The 22,273-nt window shown below is 34.4% G+C and overlaps 1 protein-coding gene across 8 annotated transcripts in view; it reads left to right on the top strand.

Moving 5' to 3' along the window:
* EHBP1 (EH domain binding protein 1) overlaps nucleotides 1–22,273 on the top strand; it is a 432,654-nt gene that overhangs the window by 323,950 nt on the left and 86,431 nt on the right. For all 8 annotated transcript variants that reach the window (XM_057743639.1, XM_057743640.1, XM_057743643.1 and 5 more), the window contains exons 11-13: nucleotides 15,204–15,382; nucleotides 16,020–16,068; nucleotides 20,733–21,632. In XM_057743639.1, coding sequence (XP_057599622.1) covers nucleotides 15,204–15,382; nucleotides 16,020–16,068; nucleotides 20,733–21,632 — 1,128 coding nt within the window. The remainder of the gene's footprint in view (nucleotides 1–15,203; nucleotides 15,383–16,019; nucleotides 16,069–20,732; nucleotides 21,633–22,273) is intronic.

Genomic DNA, 22,273 nt, shown 5'->3' with positions numbered 1-22,273 from the left:
TCGACATCTCTCATCATCAGGAAATGCAAATCTAAAACCATAGTGAGATATCACCTAACACACACTAGGAAGACTATTATTAAAAAATAAACAATAAATAACAGGTGCTGGCAAGGATGTGGAAAAAAGAGAAGTCTTATACACTGTTAGTGGGAATTTAAATTGAAAACCATATGGCAAAATTATTGTGGTTTCTCAAAAAATTAAAAACAGAACTACCGTATGATCCAGCAATCCCACTCCTGAAATCAGTACCTTGAGGAGCTAGCCACACTCTGTGGTTCATTGTTGCATTGTTTACAATAGCCAAGATATGGAAACAACAGATGTCAGCAGATGAATAGGTAAGGAAATTGTGGTATATATTTATAATGGAATATTATCCAGCCCTTAAAAAGAGGAAATGTTGCCATTTGTAACAACATGGATGAACCTGGAGAACATTATGCTAATGTAATAAATCAATCTCAGAAAGAAAACCACTGGGTAATTTCACTTAAATGTGGAATCTAAAAAAGTGGAATTAATGGAAGAATAGAATGGTGGTTACCAGCAAGGGCCTGTGGCGGGGGGGGAATATAATGGGTACAAAATTTTATGTAGGATGAATAAGTTCTAATGATCTAATGTACAGATGGTGATGATAGTTAATAATACTGTATTGTATGCTTAAAATTTGCTAAGGAATAGATCTTTTTTTTTTTTTTTTTTTTTTGGCTGCGCCAGGTCTTAGTTGCGACATGCAGGATCTTCGTTGTGGCATGAGGGCTCTTTTTTTAGTTGCAGCATGCGGGATCTATTTTAGTTGTGGCATGTGGGATGTTTAGTTGCGACATGTGAAATCTAGTTCCCTGACCAGGAATCAAACCTGAGCCCTGTGCACTGGGAGCATGGAGTCTTAACCACTGGACCACCAGAGAAGTCCCTGAAATAGATCTTAAATGTCACCACATACACAAAAGCATGGTAACAGTGTGAGGTGATGTATATGTTAATTTGCTTGGTTGTAGTAATCATTTCATAATGTGTATATATATCAAAACACTTTATACACCTTGAATATATACAATTTTTATTAACAACATAAAATATTAAAAAAATCAAGTCATGTCTATAACTGTCTCATATACTAGCCATTAGGATACATGTGGCCATTCAACACCTGTTTAAATTGAGATGTATTGTGAGTGCCAAATGCACACTGGATTTTAAAGACTTAGATATAATACCAAAGGCATAATCTCTGAAAGAAATAATGGATAAGCTGGATTTCATTAAAATTTAAAACTCCTGCTCAGTGAAAGACAATGTGGAGAGAATGAGAAGACAAGCCACAGATAGGTAGAAAATATTTGCAAGAGACACATCTGATAAAAGACTGTTACCCAAAATAACCAAAGAACTCTTAAAACTCAACTGTAAGACTCAACCCAATTTAAAAATGGGCCAATGACCTTAATAGACACCTCTCCAAAGAAGATTTAAGCATATTAAAAAATGCTCCACAACACAAGTCATCAGGGAAATGCAAATTAAAACAATGAGATGCCACTACACACCTATTAGAATGGCCAAAATCCAGAACATTGAAAACACCAAAAGCTAGCAAGGATGTGGAGCATAAGAACTCTCATTCATTGAGTATGGCTTTTTCATATATGGCTTTTATTATATTGAGGTGGTTTCTGTCTGTTCCTGGTTCGTTGAGTGCTTTTATCATCAAAGGGTGTTGAATTTTGTCAAATGCCTTTTCTGTATCTATTGAGATGATCATCTGATTAAAAAAATAGATTTTTGTATGTTGAACCATTCTTGCATTCCAGGAATAAATCCCAGGAACAAAGCAAGGATGCCTACTCTCACCACTTCTATCCAGCATTGTACTGGAAATCTAGAGCAATTAAGCAAGAAAAAGAAAAGCTGTCCAGATTGTAATGGAAGAAGTAAAATTATCTATGTGCACAGATGATATGAACTTATATATAGAAAACCCTAAAGATTCCACCAAAAAAGAAAAGAAAGAAAAACTGTTAGAACTAATAAATAAGTTCAGAAAAGGATAGAAAGTCAACACAAAAACCAGTTGCATTTCTACCACTAACAACAGCCTGAAAAGGAAGTTAAGAAAACAATTCCATTTAAAATAGTATCAGGACTTCCCTGGTGGCACAGTGGTTAAGAATCCACCTGTCTATCTATGTAGGGGATACAGGTTCGATCCCTAGTCTGGGAAGATCCCACATGCCACGGAGCAACTAAGCCCATGCACCACAACTACTGAGCCTGTGCTCTAGAGCCCGGGAGCTACAAATATTGATCCCATGTGCCACAACTACTGAAGCCCACGTGCCTAGAACCCGTACTCCGCAACAAGAGAAGCCTCCGCAATGAGAAGGCCGTACACCGCAACAAGGAGTAGCCCCCGCTCTCCGCAACTAGAGAAAGCCCGCACGCAGCAGTGAAAATCCAATGCAGCCAAAAATAAATTATTTTAAAATATAAAATAAAATAGTATCAAAAAGAATAAAATACTGAGGAATTAACCAAGGAGGTAAAAGACATACATTGAAAGGTAGAAAACAATGATGAAAGAAATTAAAAAAGACATAAATAAATGGAAAGACAACTCATATTTTCATAGATTGAAAGATTTATTATTAAGACATCAATACTGCCCAAAGCGATCTGCATAAGAATTTTTTTGCAAAAATAGAAGAATCTATCCTAAAATTCATATGGAGCCTCAGGGTACCCTGAATAGCCAGAACAGTCCTGAAAAAGAACAAAATTGGAGAGCTCACACTTCCTAATTTCAAAATTTACTACAAAGCTACAGTGATCAAACATGTGGTACTGGCATAAAGACAGACCAATGGAGTAGAACAGAGAGCCCAGATATAAACCCTCACATGTGTGATCAAATGATTTTCAACAAGAGTACCAAGTCCATCCAGTGGGAACAGGCCAGTCTTTTAGACATATGATCCTGGAAAAACTGGATATCCTCATGCAAAAGAATGGATTGGACCCTTACCTAATACCATATTCAAAAATTAACTCCAGATGGATCAAAGACCTAAATGTATGAGCTAAAACTATAACTCTTAGAAGAGAACATAAAGCAGAAGCTTTGTGACTTTAGCTTTGGCAATGAATTCTTATATATAACATCAAAGGTATAGGCCACAAAAGAAAAAATAGATAAATTGGACTTCATGAAAATTTGAAACTTTTTTGCATCAAAGAACACAATCAAGAGAGTGAGAAGGCAACCTACATGATATAAGAAAATATTTGTAATCATATATCTGATAAGGGATTAATATCTAAAATATATAGAGAACTTATAAATCTCAACAACAAAAAGCAAACAACACAATTCAAAAATGAACAAAAGACTTGAATAAACATTTCACCAAAGAATATACATGAATAACCAATAAGCACATGAAAAGATGCTCAACATCCCTAATCATTATAAAATGCAAATCAAAACCACAATGAGATACTACTTCACACCCATTAGAATGACTTATCAAAAACAAAAACAACCCAAAAGAATCCCAGAAAATTGCAAGTGTTGGTGAGGATGTGGAGAAATTGGGATCCTTGTGCACTGTTGGTGGGAATGTAAAATGGTACAGCAGCAATGGAAAACACAATAGAAGTTCCTTAAAATTTTTTAAATAGAATTAGCATATGACCCACTAATTTCTCTTCTGGGTGTATACCCCAAAGAATTGAAAACAGAGACCCAAGACATTTGTACAGCCATATTCGTAGTAGCATTATTTGTAATAGCTAAAACCTGAAAGCAATCCATGTGTCTATTGACAAATGAATGGATAAACAAAATGTGGTATATACATATAATAAAATATGGTTTAGCCTTAAAAAGGAAGGAAATTCTGACATATGCTACAGCATGGATGAACCTTGAGACTATTACACTAAGTGAAATAAGCCAGTCACAAAAAGACAGATATGTATAATTCTACTTATTTGAGGTACCTAGAGTAGTCAAAATCATAGGGACAGAAAGTAGAATGGTGATTGCCAAAGGCTGTGGAAAAGGGGAAATGGGAATTACTGATTAACTGACTATCAGTTCTGTAAGCTGAAAAATGTTCTGAGGATGGATGATGGTGATTGTTGCACAACAATAGGAATGTACTTAAGAACACTGAAATGTACACTTAAAAATGATTAAGTTGGTAAACACTATATTATGTGTATTTTACCATAGTAAAAACATTTTTTAAGTTATTGAGGATCCCAAAGTTTTTGTTTGAGTTATGCCTATTGATATTTACAATGTTAGATATTAAAAATGAGAAATTCTTTTTAAGCTCTTTACTGGAATATATTTGCTTTACACTGTTGCGCCAGTTTTTGCTGTATAACAAAGTGAATCAGCTGAATTTTACATATATCCCCTCCCTCCCGTGGCTCCTTCCTACCCTCCCTATTTCACCCCTCTAAGTCATCACCCATGATCGAGTTGATCTTCCTGTGTTATACAGCAGCTTCCCACTAGCTAGCTATTGTACATTTGGTAGTGTATATATGTCAGTGCTACTCTCTCACTTCATCCCAGCTTCCCCTTCGCCCCCCACCCCTTGTCCTCAAGTCCGTTTATTAAAATATATTAATTAAAATATATTAATTCATTTAAGATAATAATAATAAACCACTACATATTGTGAACATTTTTGAACATGTATTCTATTCTGTGTAAGCATGCATTTCCATGGGATATAAGCCTAGGATTGCTGAGTCTTAGGATATGCACATCTTCAAATTTACCATAGCAGATGATGCCAAAGTTTTTCCATCAACCCTTTATGAGCTCCCTTTGCTCCACATCCTTGCCAAAACTTGGTATTTTTGATTTTTTAAAAAATTTATTTATTTATTTATTTATTTATTGGATGCATTGAGTCTTTGTTGCTGTGCACAGGCTTTCCCTAGTTGTGGTGAGCTGGGGCTACTCTTCACTGCGGTGTGCAGGCTTCTTTTGTTGCGGACCACAGGCTCTAGACGTGTGGGCTTCAGTAGTTGTGGCATGCAGGCTCAATAGTTGTGGTTTGCGGGCTCTAGAGCACAGGCTCAGTAGTTGTGGCACATGGGTTTAGTTGCTCTGGGACATGTGGGATCTTCCCAGACCAGGGCTCAAAACTGTGTCCCCTGCATTGGCAGGTGGATTCTTAACCACTGTGCCATCACAGAAGTCCTGGCATTTTTGATTTTATTAAAATTTAGTTTTATTTTAATTAAGAGAATTTTTTAGGAGATGTGTATAAAAGTGCCTTGTTCAATTTCACTGAATACTAAGGTGATGGAGCAAATTTTCATATGTTTACTGGGTATTTGGATTTCTTCTTCCATAAAGTGTGCAATTTTTGCCCATTTTTCTGTTGGGTGACCCTTTTTCTTGCTGTTTTGCAGGTGTGGTTTTTTTCTTTTTTTGTATATTCTGATTATAAGCTCTTTGTTTAATATATATTATATATTTATATATTTTATATATAATATATATATATATACAATATGGCACCAGGTTTTCTTACCTATATGGAAGGACAGGAAATGCAGTATGTTAGCATTATAGCATCAGGTATACAGTGCCATATTTTAGCCCCGTCATGAGCTGTTTGGTTGTGAGGTAACAAAACCAGGTAAGTGAGTGTGGACCACTGCAGCTTATAAGATTATAAGATACATGATCTTGTACTATCTAACTGTCAGATTCCTCAAGGGACTCATTTAGTTACAAGAATCTCACTAAGCACAGGGAAGTTGTGGCCTTTGTTTTTCAGTAGGCATTTATAGTTTATTGACAGGCTTCCAAATCTAGGTGTAGTTCATTAAGACAGGGTCATTTTTACAATAAATAATGTTGCCTGATAACAAATCTCACATTTTACATTAATCTTAATCTAGTATATTTCCATGGAAATGTACTAGAAAGTAAACTTGAGGTCATTTCCTCATGAAGAAAGGGTTGGGTCTGTTGGTTTACCCTTTCTCCCTAGAAAAAAATTGATATCTTTACAAAATTGAATTTTCTAATCCATGAATATGGTATATTTCTCCATCTCTTTAGGTCTCCTTTATTTTCTCATAATAAAGCTTGATAGGTTTTTTTATTGCAGTCACGCACATTATTTATAGATTTATTTCTTAGTACTTTATTTTTTTTTTCACTGTATCCATTTTTTTCTAATTTATTTATTATTTTTTGGGGGGTACACCAAGTAGTACTTTATTTTTTATGTCACTACGAATGACATAAAATATCTTAAAAGTTTTTATTTCTAACTGCTTTTGTTAATGTATAGGAATGCAGTTGATTTTGTAATACATTGTTTTTTTTGTATCCTGCAACCTTTTAAAATTCCTTTATTAATTCTAATGAATTACCTATAGATTTTCTTTGCATTTTCTACATAATTACATTATATGTAAATAATTTTGTTTTAATTTTGTTTCTTTTCTAATATTTATACCATTATCTATTTTTCTGGCCTTGATGCAATGACAAGGACCTTCAGTACAGTGTTGAATAAAAGTGGTGATAGATTCTCAATCTCTAAGGGAAAACATTGACTATTTTACTATTGTGATATTTGCTATATGCTTTATACAAGTTAAGGAATTTTCTATTACTACTGGTTTGCTAAGGTTATTTTATAGAATATAAATGGACATAAAATTTTATTAAATACTTTTCTGCATCTGTTTAGATGGCTGTATCTACATATTTTCCCTGTAATCTGTTAATTTATCAAGTTACCTCAATAGATTTGCTAATATTAAGTCAAATGTGCATTCCTGTGATAAGTCCAGTTAGTTCAATTTATATATTGCTAGATTCAATATGCTAATATTTTCATTAAGACTTTTGCCTCTATATTCATGACTTTTTTTTGTAATTTTGTCTTATCCTATTGAATTTTGGTATCAAGATTTGCTTGGTTTTGATTTGCGTTTCTCTAATAATTAGTGATGATGAGCATCTTTTTATGTGCCTGTTGGCCATCTGTATGTCTTCTTTGGAGAAATGTCTATTTAGGTCTTCTGCCCATTTTTCAGTTGGGTTATTGAGTTGTATGAGCTGTTTGTATATTTTGATGCCCTTGTTGGCTGCATCATTTGCAAATATTTTTTCCCAGTCTGTAGATTGTCTTTTCATTTTGTTTTTGGTTTCCTTTGCTGTACAGAAGTTTGTAAGTTTGATTAGGTCCCATTTGTTTACTTTTGCTTTTATTTCTATTTCCTTGGGAGATCAACCTAAGAAAATATTGGTACAGTTTATGTCAGAGAATGTTTTGCCTATGTTCTCTTCCGTGAGTTTTGTGGTGTCGTGTCTTAAGCCATTTTGAGTTTATTTTTGTGTATGGTGTAAGGGTGTGTTCTAACGTCATTGATTTACATGTGGCTGTCCAACTTTCCCAGCACCACTTGCTAAAGAGACTGTCTTTTCCCCATTGTATGTTCTTGCCTCCTTTGTCACAGGGTAGTTGACTGTAGGTATATGGGTTTATTTCTGGGCTCTCTATACTGTTCCATTGATCCATATGTCTGTTTTTGTGCCAATACCATGTTGTTTTGATTACTGTAGCTTTGTAGTATTGCCTGGAGTCTGGGAGGGTTATGCCTCCTGCTTTGTTCTATTTTAAGATTATTTGTTCTAGTTCTGTTAAAAATGTCATGGGTAATTTGATAGAGATCCACTCTTTGGGCATATACCTAGACAAAACTATTTTGAAAAGATACATGTATCTCTATGTTCATTGCAGCTGTATTTACAATAGCCAAGACATAGAAACAACCAAAATGTCCATAAATAGATGAATGGATAAAGAAGATGTGGGGTGGGTGCGTGTGTACATACACATGCACACAAACACAATGGAATATTACTTAGCCATAATAAAGAATGAAATCATGCCATTTGCAGCAACATGGACTGACCTAGAGATTATCATACTAAGTGAAGTAAGTCAGAGAAAGACAAATACCATATGATGTCACTTATATGTGGAATCTAAAATACAACACAAATTAATATATATATGAAACAGAAACAGACTCACAGACATAGAGAACAGACTTGTGGTTGCCAAGTGGGGTTGGGGGGAGTGATGTTAGGGGAGTTTGGGATTAGCAGATGCAAACTAGTATATATAGAATGGGTAAACAATAAGGTCCTACTGTGTAACACAAGGAATTCTATTCAATATCCTGTGATAAACCAGAATGGGGAAGAATATGAAAAAGAATATATATATGTATGACTGACTCATTTTGCGATACAGCAGAATTTAATACAACATTGTAATTCAACTATACTTCAATAAAATTTTTTTAAAAAGGTATCTTGAGGAAAAAAAAGATTTGCTTGGATCATAAAATGAGGTGGGGAATTAAACTCATTTTTCTTATTCTCTGGAAGAATTTGTGTAATGTTGGAGATATTTCTTCCTTGAATGTTTGGTGCAGTTTATCAGTGAAGCCAAAGAATATTTTATAGGAAGGTTTTAATTACAATTTCTTTAATAGTGATAGAACTCTCCAGGTTTTTTATTTCTTCTGACTATACTTTTCTAGGAATTTGCTTCCCCCTTTTTTTCTGGGTCAGTCACACTACAGGTTAGTCAATTTTTGTCTTTTCAAAGAAGCAACTTTTGGTTTTGTTGATCCTTTTTATTGTACGTTTACTTTCTATTTCATTATTTTTTGCTTTCATCTTTTTTTATTGAGATTAGTTGCTGTACAATATTATGTAAGTTTTAGGTGTACAACAGTGACTTAAAGTTTTTAAAGGTTATATTTCATGTATAGTTATTATAAAATATTGGCTATATTCCCTGTGTTGTACATTATATTTACATGCTCTTATCTTTATTATTTTATTTTTTCCACTTTCGAGGGTGGAGGGGATCGTATTGCTGTTTGGGAGTCTACCAAAAGTGCAGCTCTACCTCTTAACTCACTCTTCCAGGTCAGCCATTAAGAAAGGAGAGCTGAGAGTTTCTGTCACTCTGGTTTTCTAGTCTGTCCTGGTCTAGGCTTGGACATTTCTTAGAAGGTTGTCTAAAAAATACTTTGTTCAGCTTTTTAAAAATGTAAATGTTTAATGTAAGCAGAAGTTCCTCCCAATATGATTGTATTATGGAATAATCTTTCTGATTGTCTAGTAGAATAACACAGCCTAACTTTCAGTTCTACTATGAGGATAAAATGAAGTGATTTAAATGAGAACACTTTGAAAAAGGATAGGAACAGCACTGATACAAGTATTCTTGTTCTCACCACTGCTGTTGTTTGGGGCTCACCAAATATTAAATTTATCCAAAGTTTCCTCAACCATTTGCAATAATTTGCAGTTGGGAGAAGACTCCCCAGAATCAGCAGTAGGGAGACCAAAATATCCTGCAACTTTAGCAATGGTAGTGTATATCTCATTGCTCTGTACTTAGTTCTAGTTCTAGTTCCAACCAATAATCTAAAGTCCAACAGAATGGGCGAAGGGTTTTATTAATAGAATACTCATAGGTTTTAAGGTGAGTTGATTTCCTTTTTAAAAATCAATTAATTTAATATACACTGGGGCAGTGATCTAAGTTCTGAAAAAGGTAAGTTGACCGAAGCAATCACTAGCATACAGTTTTTGGGGGGGACTCGCGGGAGGGTGGGGGGGAGTCAAGGGAATGGGGGGAATGCGGGGATGTGTGTATGAAAACAGATGATTGGACTTGGTGTACCCCAAAAAAAATAATAAATTAAATAAATAAATAAATAAATAAATAAATAGGAAAGAAAATAGATCAAAAGAATGTCAGAGTTCCGCTCTATAATTTTAAAAAAATGCTTACAGTTTTTATTTGTGGTCCTAAAACCGCATTATCTCAAAGTGTGAAATGCATGTTGTTTAAGAGAACAGGCTCTGGAATGGGAACACCTTGGTATAGATTCTAATTCCTCCACTTCTAGCTGTGTAATGTCAGTTTCCTCAACGGAAATTGAGAATAACAGTACTATCTCAGAGGAGTTGTAAGATTAAATGAGCTAATCCATGTAAAGATTTTAACGTTGCATGTGGGACATAGTAGGTGCTCAGAATATTCTTTAAGGAAAGTTAATCTTTTTGTAGAAAGAAGAACTGGATGTATTGTAGTAAAAATGTTATAAGAGAGACATAAAGAGTCAAAGGAACATTGAAAAGTACTCCTACCAACTAGGAGTTGGAAAGAGAGTTCATGTGGGAGATGACAGTTGAACTTAATCTTGAAGGTAGCGTGGAATTGTAGGTAGCAGCTGTACTTGGGACAGAAGATATTCCAAGTTGGGTGACAATCTGTATGATCAAAGACTGAAAGTGGGGGAGCTGAGAGCCGGCAGGAAAGCATAGTGATTTTAGAGAATAATGAGTCATCTAGAGAATAGAAACACTGAAAAAGCTTTGATATTCAATGCTCAGTATTTTGACATTTTGTATGTTCTTGAGAGCAGTTAGAGACTTTGACCTGCGCTTTAAGATTGTTGCTATGGCAATGGGTCAAATAAGGGGAAATTTGCAAGAAGGAAGACCTATTAGGAAGATTTTGCAATAGCCTAGGCAAAAGAAGATAAATTGCAAAAACATTACGACAATAAAATCAAAATTGCCTGTGATTTAACTAGTAAAGGATGATAGGTGAAGGAAGAGTTCAAAGCTGATTCTGAGATTAGGAGCGTAGATGATTGGGACAGTATAATTGCAACAGCATTTGCAAGCATAATGGAAATGAAGCAGGTTATAAGGAAAAAGTATAATTGTGGTTTGGGACATATTGAGTTTGAATTTTATGTGGCAGGAAGGACAGCCAGCTGGAAATGTCAACTTGAGATAGTTTGAACTATAAATGTATATTTGGGAATCATCTGCATGGAAGTGATGGTTGGAATCCTGGGAGTGAATCAACTCAAAGTGTGGAGAGAAAAGACTATTTAGAGCAATACCTAGAGGAATATATGCTTGTATCAGTGGAAGAAGGGGAGACAGCCAAAGAGAAAGCAACTATAGTCAGAGGGGTAGAGTAGAAAAAAGTGGAATTGAAATTTCTTACAACTGTTGAAACTTAGGAAATTTTGTAACAAGTATTTGACTAAGTTTCCTGAAAAAGATCCTGTTTCTGTTGTTAGCAAGAATAACTAGGTGGACTTACTGTCTTTAATACTGTATGTAATATGCTATGTTAACAGAAATAGTATTTTAATATTATCTGTATTAGAACATAGAACTGTCAAGTCAAACTGTGGTCTCAAGTTCTAGTTCCTCTCTACTCTCACCACTTTAAACTGCCTTCATAATCATGTTGGTTAACATCTAACTGTAGTTCTCAGTTAAGCTGAGATGGTACAGTTTCATCCACACAGTGGCTTGACTGAGAGCAATCTGGGAGGATCACCTAATTGAACAGACTCTGATCATTCTGATCACAAAGTTATAATTAGAATGGCTTTTAGATATTTCCTCTCTCAGTGCATAAAAAAGACAACTGTAATATCTGTGCTTTAGTTTCCCAGCATGTTAGGAAGAGATGCCTTCTCATACATCTGGTCGTTGCAAAAATATAAGAAAGAACTTATAAATAGTTGTTCCAGCATTTGAAAGTTTTGTTATACCCTTAATGGCCAGATTTTGGTGTCTTCCTTTCTTTGGAAAACAATAAATTGCAAAGTCATTCAGAGTTCCTTTTTTTTTTTTTAACCAAACCGATAAAAAAAGATTGCCAAAAATTCCAAGTACCCCATTTTGTACATAGAGTATCAAGATTATCTTCTGGTTAAAGCTTTGTTTGCAAAAAAATTTTTCCACTAACTTGAAGAAATTCATGGCCTTTAAAATTTCCAAAAGACCCTCAAAAATAGGAGTTCAAGAGCTGATAATGTATCAGTGGTGGTAACAATAATTACAGTTAACATTTACCAAAGTTACTATGTGCCATACTTTTGCTAAATGTTTTGCATGCATTTATTCATTTAACAGTATTTAACTGAGTGCCTACTATATGCCAGGAACAGTTCTGGGATAGGTTAATAAAAACAAAACAAACTAAAACCCCTGCCCTCATAGCCCTTTTATTTAGTGAGGATAGACAGGTAATAAGCAATAAGCAAAACCAATAAGTGCATTTTGGTAATGACCAAAATAAAGTACATGGACCATAAAAAGGTGATAAATACTATGGAAACATTAGAGCAAGCGAAGGGAAAGGAAGGTCAGGAGTGCTGGGTTGGGATTGGGCAATGAAGATGGGTTGCATTATTGATAGGGTGGTCAGAATAGGCCTGATAGAGATGATTGTATTGGAGTTAATCGTACTACTGGAACAGTCTGTGTAAAGGCACCAAGATGGGACCATATCTGGGGTATCCAAGGAACAGCAAAGAGGTCAGTTTTGTTCAAAGTGATCAAGGGAGAGAGTGCTAATGAGCATAATGGGTGGGAGGTGGGGAAGGCGCTATGAGACAGGTGCCATTACAATCCCCCATTTTATAGATGAGGAAACTGAGACATAGAGAAGTTAAGGAAACTGCCACATATGAAATCAGGAGCCATGTATAGCAAAAAACAAGCAGTTTCATCCATTTATATACTGAAGGTTTTGAAATAATTTCTTTCAATGATTTCTTTATTACCCTCTGCAAAATATCAGATGAAAGGTCAGCACTTCTGAAGTGGATGATTCATCAAATAGTGGCTCTACTTCCGTTTTCTTTATCTGTGACCAGCATGACCATTTATAGGGCTTATAATTTCATCAGTTTCTTCAATTACATGTGACTTCTTTTTCCTGGCACTGCAGTAAGCATCCCTGTGAGATGTTTTTAATACGTGGGTTTTGTGTTAGGATAAATCCAAAGTTTACTTTAGTTCTTCTAGCCTTTTCTTATTCAGCTGTCTTAGAAACAAGGATATATTCATAATCATAATGACATGGTAGGTTTTTCTCAAGTCTTAAGTACAAAAAGCCACTCTGGATTACAGCATGGTGACAGTGACATTTGTACTTTACTTACATACATGCTATTGATGATTAGAATTAATCAGTGTAATAATAGTTGCAGATTATCTGGCCCAAGTACATGCTACGCGTGCTTGGAATGAATCAATGCCTTAATAGTATAATTTGATATAGAAAAACATTTTAATAAAAGCAATCTTTTAAATTATGGAAAATCTTTTTTAAAATGTGTTTGTACCTAGTTCATTGATTCCCTGGCTTGAAAATATCTTTTTTACCTAAAAGTGACTTTTCGCTGTGACTTTCAAATCCCTCTAGTCACTTAATCTGGAACTGCAGTGAAGAATGGTCTGTGGACGAGCCAGGAAATCAATGAACTAGGCATGAACACGTTTTAAAAAGATTTTCCATTATTTAAAAGATTGTCTTTATGAAAAGTCACTTTTAGATATTTAATAGCTCATTTTAGGACTTCCCCAGTGGTCCAGTGGTTAAGACTCCACACTTCCACTGCAGGGGGCATGGGTTCAATCCCTGGTTGGGGAAGTTCTGCATGCCATGTGGTACACAAAAAAAAAAGGAAATAAAAGTTCATTTTAATACATGCTAGATTGATGGTTAAAAGATCTATCATTTATTCTAAAGTAAGTACATTCCTATGTTGGGAATTCTATTTTTATCTACTTCATATTAAATAAAACTGACCCAAATTTGTTGATTTTTATGACCTGGAAATTTTTCAGCATTGACTTTGTATAGGTGATCATTTAAAGAACAGTGCTTTGCTAGATTCATGGTTGTTTATATAAACAATTTGTTAATCAGACAGTTGATAAAAAGTAAGAAATTACATCCTTGGTGTTTCTTAACTAGTCTTCCCATGGCAGCAGTGAATACATAAATCATAATTATGTGGGGTTGACAATTTTAATTGTTTGACACTAACATCCTTTTGTCATATGGGGGCATCATTGATCTTTCTTAAGTAAGCTGTGTGGCAAGAATGGTTTTCTTGTTAAACTCAGATGATATTAGGGGTAAATAATTGTTCTCCTTTCAACCGTATGTTAGAGGGCTTCTATTTATATCTATAGCCAGCACTCTTAATTGATAGCAATATTTAAAGTCTAGAAACTTTCAGTAGCTTTCTTTATAGTTTTTAATTATATCAGTCTCTAAAGTTACCATCACAAAATGCGATTGTTATTCAGGAAAAGAAAATGACATGGTTTTAAGAATAATAAAAGTTTAGGATAAAAATCTTATTATGAGTCTTTGTTTTGTTGTCATCATTGTTATTTTAAGTATATGAACAAGGGGAAAAACCAAGTAAATGCTTAACATTTAAAACACACATCCTCCTACACCCACACACCTAGCTGACCTAATAGTATCCAAAAGTAGCCATCAATAATTAGAAGATATTTTGAGCAAATCCAAATTACATACTGATGTATGCTATTGCTACCAACACCTGACTGTCGCTAATAATTCTAAATCTGTTTTGCCATCATTAAATTTATATAAGAAGTATGTTTGAATATGATTATCATTGCACTAAAATGCATATGATTACTGTTGGTTTTTTTTTTTTTTTTTTTTTGGCCGTGCCTTGCAGCTTATGGGATCTTAGTTCCCCAACCAGGGAATGAACCTGGACCCCTGCAACGAAAGCGCTGAGTCCTGACCACTGGACCAGCAGGGAATTCCCAATTACAGTATTTTTAAAAATTATTATTTTTATCTGTCCACTACTAACAATTTGTGCTACAGTTAGACTTTAAAATACATTCTTTTTAATCTACTCAAAAAGGAACTATATTTGTACATGATTGCATTTGGGGGAAATTTTTTTAGGATGTGAGAGTTATATAGATATTCAGCCTTAAGTATTTAAATACTTTTAATATAATGTTCCATCGGTGTAGTTCTTGGCCTGTTTTTATGTATAATGTTAAAATCTTGCATGTCTGCATCTTTGTCAAGCAAACGCCATAGGCTAAAACTGAAGATAATAACTTAAGATTCATGTCTCCTTTCTTAGAGGTTACAGTTGTCTTGAAGTGACAGTTCTGAAGGACCTAAACTGATTTCAAAGTGTTTAAATGATCTGGTTAGGTCAATTAATGTTAATTTTCATCTTCCATTAAAATATTTTAATGTTTTCCTCTTTTCATTTTTTTCTAGCCGAGTCCTATACCAAGTCCTGTTTTGGGACGAAAGCCAAATGCTAGTCAGTCGTTGCTTGCATGGTGCAAAGAAGTTACAAAAAACTACCGGGGAGTGAAAATCACCAATTTTACCACATCGTGGAGAAATGGTTTATCTTTTTGTGCAATATTACACCACTTTAGACCAGATTTAATGTAAGTAGAAACACTTTCTCTTCCTATAAATATTTTTAAAATAGTAAACAGTTTTAAAAAAAACCCTAAAATAATTTCTTAGCACGTGTTTTGAAATACTTTTTTTATAATCAAAAAAATTAATAATTTTTTAAATTACCCATGTTCTTGATTTTTGGGAGAAGTGTATCCCAGAAAGAAAAGGTATTCCTTCTTGATACCTAAAAACAGTTTTCTGTTTTAAAAGAACATATGTTTTCCTTAATCTCATACAAAAAACTGACTTCAAATTATTATGAAAATTGTGTTAGTGTTGAAATGAGATGAGACAAATAAGCCTGTAGCTCTTTAATTTATACATTGACAGCAAGGGATTACCTCATGGTGAATTTGGTTGTCAAGGCTAGTCTCTGTTCCCCACTTTAACTTCTCTTTTAGATGGAAAGCTTCAGGCATTGGAACTTGTAATCACTGTTTTTTAATTAATTTATTTATTTCCTTAATTTTCCACACTATTAGTTTTGTTGATTGAATTGCTCTGAAATTGCTAGTTACTCTTTGGTATTATTGAATGTCAAATTTTAAGGTTCAGTTTGTTTTAAAAACAGCTGTTTTTATCAATTACTGTATATACCTACTGTGCCATTTTCTCCCTCAGTGACTACAAGTCTCTGAATCCTCAAGACATTAAAGAGAACAACAAAAAGGTAAGAATTGCCAAAGAGAAAAACACATAGTTTCCATTTTGGCTTCTCCACAGGCTTTTATTAATTTGGGGAAAGTGAGGTTGTTTTGTGAAGTCCTAACTATAGCTCACAGAAGGTAATCTGTTTCCTGCACTTGAAGTAGGATGCATGGTTTACTCTAGTTTGTCATGGCCTTTAAAAATCACAAGTGCCAGATTGGCATCAGATTATAATAGTGTATATGAACTTTATTAACTGTTAAATATTTGTTAAAGTGTGTTGCTTTTATTTAACTCTAATTTTTTTTTTCTGCTGAAATGAATTCTTCAACTGAAAAGTGTTGAATTAGAGGAAGAGTTCTTAACCTGGGAGCTGTGGGTAGAATTCAGGGGATCCTTGATCATGGCTAGGGAAAAAAAATTATTTTCTCAATTCTTTAGCTGAAATTTAGCATTTATTCAATTATGAATGTAGACAACAAACCACTGTAGTATTAGTATGCCCAAGACTCTTTCACCTTTAGAATCTCAGATATTTTCATATCACTTTACAGTTGCAAATATCTGCAACTACCTTTTAAGCTCACCACTTCTTCATAATTGTAGTAGCTGATACATCCATAAAAAAAACCACAGTTATTGTTTCTCAAATTCCATTTTCCTAATATTTTCAAATATATATTTCTCAATAATTGGTTTATTTTGTAATCATATGTATTTTATACACATTAAAGCATTATTCTGAGAAGGGGTTCATTGCCAAAAGAATTCATGGGATGAAGTGATTAATAACCTCTAGTCTAGGCTAAAGTTTTTAATTTACTTTAAATTAAATAATTAAAACCACCAGTGATAAAAAGATTGTAAAGGGAAGCTTGATAGAAGTTCAATTAACAGATGAGAATTTAAATCAATTTTTTTCTTTTTTTATTGCTCTCTAAAACCAAAAATTTGTATTTCCATTAAAAAATTCTTGTTTCTTTGCAAATGCATTATGTTGGCCCTAGAGAAATACATTTAAAAACAGTCAATTTTTTAAATTAAAATATGCTACAAAAAAGGTAATCTTTAAAAATCAGTATAATTTTTTTATAGAAATCATGCTTCAAGTCATTCTCATGAATTATTTCCTATATGATTTTGAGAAGCTTGTGTCTGTCAAAGCAAAATGGCTTGTTTTTCATTAAGTTATACAGTTGGCCCTCTGTATCCATGGATGTGGAACCCACAGATACAGAGCACTGGTGTACTCCAACCATTTTACATAAGGGATTTGAGCATCCCAAGATTTTGTTATCTGCAGGGGGTATTGGAGTCAGTCCCCCCATGGAGACCAAGAGACAACTGTATCTTTAGATATGACAGTTCTTTACCTGCATTTTTTTGCATTTGAATAAGCTAATTTGAATACAGATAAGAGCACTATAAAATAAAACATTATTTTTTATAAAGTGAAGCTTTCAAGTTACTGTTTAAAATTTTGAAAAGCAAACTTTTTTTTTTACCTAGCTATATATATATTTTTTTTTAAAAAATATAAACTTATTTATTTATTTATTGGCTGTGTTGGGTCTTTGATGCTGCACACAGGCTTTCTCTAGTTGCAGAGAGAGGGGGTTACTTTTCATTGCGGTGGCTTCTCTTGTTTGTGGAGCACAGGCTGCAGGCGTGTGGGCTTCAGTAGTTGTGGCACATGGGCTCAATAGTTGTGGCTCACAGGCTCTAGGGCACAGGCTCAATAGTTGTGGCACATGGGCTTAGTTGCTCTGTGGCATGTGGGAAGCTCCCTGAGCAGGGATCGAACCCGTGTCCCCTGCATTGGCAGGCGGATTCTCAACCACTGTGCCACCTAGGAAGTCCCACCTAGCTATATATATTTTTAAAGAGTATGAAGAATCTCATTAGGTCTTAAGTTATATACATCTTTACATTATTTTTTTCAGAAACTTAATAATGGTGAACATACCTTGGATTTACATATTACTGTAAAGAGAAATGTCTCCCATTAAAATTTTTTCTCAAATCTTGAAGGGCAGATAATTACAGCTTTTTGAAAGGATTTTAATTTAGATGATCCTATTCATTGCACAATTCAATACATAATTGTTGTTATACTTTCCTTTTCATCACTTTGCAGCTCTTTTTTTAAAAAAAAATATTTATTTATTTATTTTTTGGGCTGCTCTGGGTCTTAGTTGCAGTACACAGGATCTTTGTTGCGGCATGCAGGATCTTTTAGTTGCGGCATGTGGGATCTAGTTCCCTGACCAGGGATCAAACCTGGACCCTTGCATTGGGAGCCTAGAGTCTTAACCATTGGACCACCAGGGAAGTTCTTCAACTTCTTACGTGATATCGACATTGAGTATCAGCTGCTACCTGCAGATTTATTTCTAGCTTCACACAATTCCTCTCGATAACCCCATCTGCCCTTAATTGGACTTAAAATAGTACAAGAAACAATGCCTGTGTCTTAAGTTTCATGCAGATGCATAATATAACTGGCAGTGACTCTTTACCAATTAAATAATGTTTAGCAATGAATACAACAGTTTTCTTTGAAAGACCTCTTTTTTTCTCCACACACAAACAGCTAAAAAGACAGTAGGTGATTGACATACTGAAGAGGTTAATCTATGGGAAAATTCCTTTATAAAGTCTTGACATTGCTTACAAGAAACCTGGTTTGTTTCTAAATGTTTTTTTTAGTGCAATTAGTGTGCATAAATGAATTGCTACATGAAGCAAAACACCAGCAGGAGATTCCCCACAAGGAAGCTAATCATTTTCCCAGGTCTGTAAAAAGTGCTGAATAAAAAAGGTATTTACCTGTGACATCTGATCTTAACCAATATGTCAGTGTTTTAGATAATTGGGAAATGTTTAGAATACTGCCTGTGGTGCTTTTCCTGATGGCCTGCAATTGGTGTCTATCAGTTAAGTTGTCAGGACACATGAGGAAGAAAATGACTTTAATTTTCCTAAAACGTGTAAAATAACAAACAGGCCCAAACATGCACACCAACTGAGCTATTTTCTCAAGTAAATATTTTGAGGTACCTATACTGTATAACATAGCGCCTTGAAAACTGAAGAGGTTTTAATATCACAATTTATTTTTCATTTTCTTTCTTATTCCATAACATTTATTAAACTACAGGAAGAATACAAGACAAGGATTAAATTCAGAGGTAGAAACACACTTTAACATGTACATGCAAAGAACTGATTCCTTCTGAATTGTTACATAATTTCCTAAACTTTCTCTTTAGAAAAACTTTGAGTTGTGTTCCTACATCTAGGTTGTTACAAAGACTAGGCCTTTTACATCCCAAAGCAACAATATAACTAGAAGGTCCTTAGTTTTTCCAAGAGTATATCTAAACACTTAGCCATATTTTTAATGCTTCCTAGCAACACAATGCTGTTTTCAAGTGTTAGTTCAAGATAGTAATAATTAATTGTAAATTGAGAAACAGCTTTGATTCTTCAAAACTAGAAAAACCTGATGTGCCACAGTCATTTAAAGGCTAACAAAAGTAATACAATGCAGCCTTACATTCTAAACTAGGTTGTACTATTCAAAACATTTCATTCTTTCCAAAATGGATGAAGTGAAAATGAAATCACTCTCCTCATTATGAAAATCAATCTTGGGCGTTTTAAAAATGTTTCTATGTTTCTAGATTTAAATAGCACTTACCTGTATTTTATACCAGGCAATCTAGGAGTTAGTTCTTTTGGGATATCTACCTATACTTTATCTTCACGAATCACTGCAATTACATGCCCACTGAAAAGAGAGGTTGATGGGAATAATAAAGCTCCAGATAAATTATTATTTCTTTATACCTTCATTCTTTTTTTTTTTAAATTAATTTATTTACTGGCTGTGTTGGGTGTTTGTTGCTGTGTGCAGCGGACTTTCTCTAGTTGCAGTGAGCAGGGGCTACTCTTTGTTGGGGTGCATGGGCTTCTCACTGCAGTGGCTTCTCTTGTTGCAGAGCATGGGCTCTAGGCACTCGGGCTTCAGCAATGTGGCTCGTGGACCCTACAGCACAGGCTCAGTAGTTGTGGCGCAGGGGCTTAGTTGCTCTGCGGCATGTGGGATCTTCCCAGCCCAGGGCTTGAACACGTGTCCCCTACATTGGCAGGTGGATTCTTAACCACTGCGCCACCAGGGAAGTCCCTATACCTTAGTTCTTTATCACAAAAATCAATTCTAAGTTTTTGTTTGTTTTAACTCTCATTTGTGCTTGTTTTCTTTATTGGAAAAGAACATTTCAGTTGTTATTAACTAAGAAAAATGTTTTACTCTTGAACCTAACGCACTTTTACAAATTTCCAACTTGGAATTTTGTTCTGTTTGTGTGGCATAATGTCAGTAACATAATGTATTCTCCAATGACAACAAGAAGCCATTAAAATTTTGCTTGTTTTTTTTCTAAATTTAATTTTATTTTTTAACTTCTTTTGAGGTATAATTGCCATATAACATTACATCAGTTTCAAATGTACAACATAATGATTTGATATTTGTATACATTGTGAAATGCTCACCACAATGTCTAGTTAATGTCTATTATTTCTGTTTTTAAAATGTGATGTTTTGTTTCTTTAAAAAAATGAAAACATATGGATTGTCTGAACTCGTCAATATATCTTCTGTTTTTCTTTCCTCTGAAGGCATATGATGGATTTGCCAGCATAGGAATTTCCCGGTTATTGGAACCTTCCGATATGGTTTTATTAGCAATTCCTGACAAACTGACTGTTATGACCTATCTCTATCAAATAAGGGCACATTTCAGTGGCCAAGAACTAAATGTTGTTCAAATAGAAGAAAACAGCAGTAAAAGCACATATAAAGTTGGAAACTATGAAACAGATACAAATAGTTCTGTTGATCAGGAAAAGTTCTATGCAGAGCTTAGTGATCTGAAACGGGAGCCTCAGCTGCAGCAGCCTGCCAGTGGAGCGGTAGACTTCTCATCCCAGGACGACTCTGTATTTGTGAACGATAGTGGGGTCGGAGAGTCAGAAAGCGAACACCAGACTCCTGATGATCATCTCAGTCCAAGCACAGCCTCGCCTTACTGTCGCAGGACTAAAAGTGACACAGAACCCCAAAAGTCTCAGCAGAGCTCTGGAAGGACTTCAGGATCCGATGACCCTGGAATATGTTACAATACAGATTCAAACCACGCACAAGTATTGTTAGGCAAGAAGAGACTGTTGAAAACTGAGGCTTTAGAATTAAGTGAATTATACGTTAGTGATAAGAAGGATGTGTCTCCACCCTTTACTTGTGAGGAGACCGATGGGCAAAAGCTTCAGAATCTAGATGTCAGTAGTAACTTGGAGCAAGAAAAATTAGAGAATTCCAGACCCTTAGAATGCAGATCAGATCCTGAATCACCTGTCAAAAAACCAAGTTCATCTCCCACTTCTAAACTTGGATACTTATACAATAGAGATGCAGACCTTGCAAAGAAAAAACGTACTTCCCTGAGGCAGACAGAGTCTGATTCAGATGCTGATAGAACCACCTTAAATCATGCAGATCATTCTGCAAAAACAGTCCAGGTAAGTGAGTTAGAATGATGAATACATGTATGCAGTAAATAGTTATTCTTTTTTTGTTTGTTTCTTTTCATATTCATAGAACACTTTACAAATGATTAAAGATGAAGTATTATTTCCCATTTTAGAAAAACCTGAAATACACCCGCTCCTCATTTAAAGTTTATTGTTAAGCCTATAAATAAATCCCAATTTCAAGATTAAAGAATAAAGAATGTAAACTTTTCAAATCAAAATGTTATTAACCTATAAAAACAATAGTTTACAGAATGAGTCAAAGATAGTTCAGTATTCCATTTAGTAAGAATATCATTTTGGAAATGTATAATGCCAAATTAAAATATTTCCCATTTACAACATTTTATTCAAATATTTTAATTGCATTGCAGTTGGTATTTTCAGTCCCATCATTACTTGTGGTTAAAAATCCCAGTAACGTCCAAATTTCTTCCCCTTGAGGGAATATGGCACAGATTGGACCTTACAATATTTACTGTATTTAATTGAATCTATGGTATCATCAGTGATAAGATATACCATTATTTTATGTACCACAAAGAAAGAAAAACACTGCCAATAAATTATGATACATGGTTTTCTTATCACATAGAATTTTTATTCTAGTGAAAGAGTTCTTTTAGACT

This window comes from Hippopotamus amphibius, chromosome 7 (assembly GCF_030028045.1).
Source record: "Hippopotamus amphibius kiboko isolate mHipAmp2 chromosome 7, mHipAmp2.hap2, whole genome shotgun sequence".
NCBI lineage: Eukaryota > Metazoa > Chordata > Mammalia > Artiodactyla > Hippopotamidae > Hippopotamus > Hippopotamus amphibius.
This window is presented reverse-complemented; position numbering and strand designations above follow the sequence as displayed.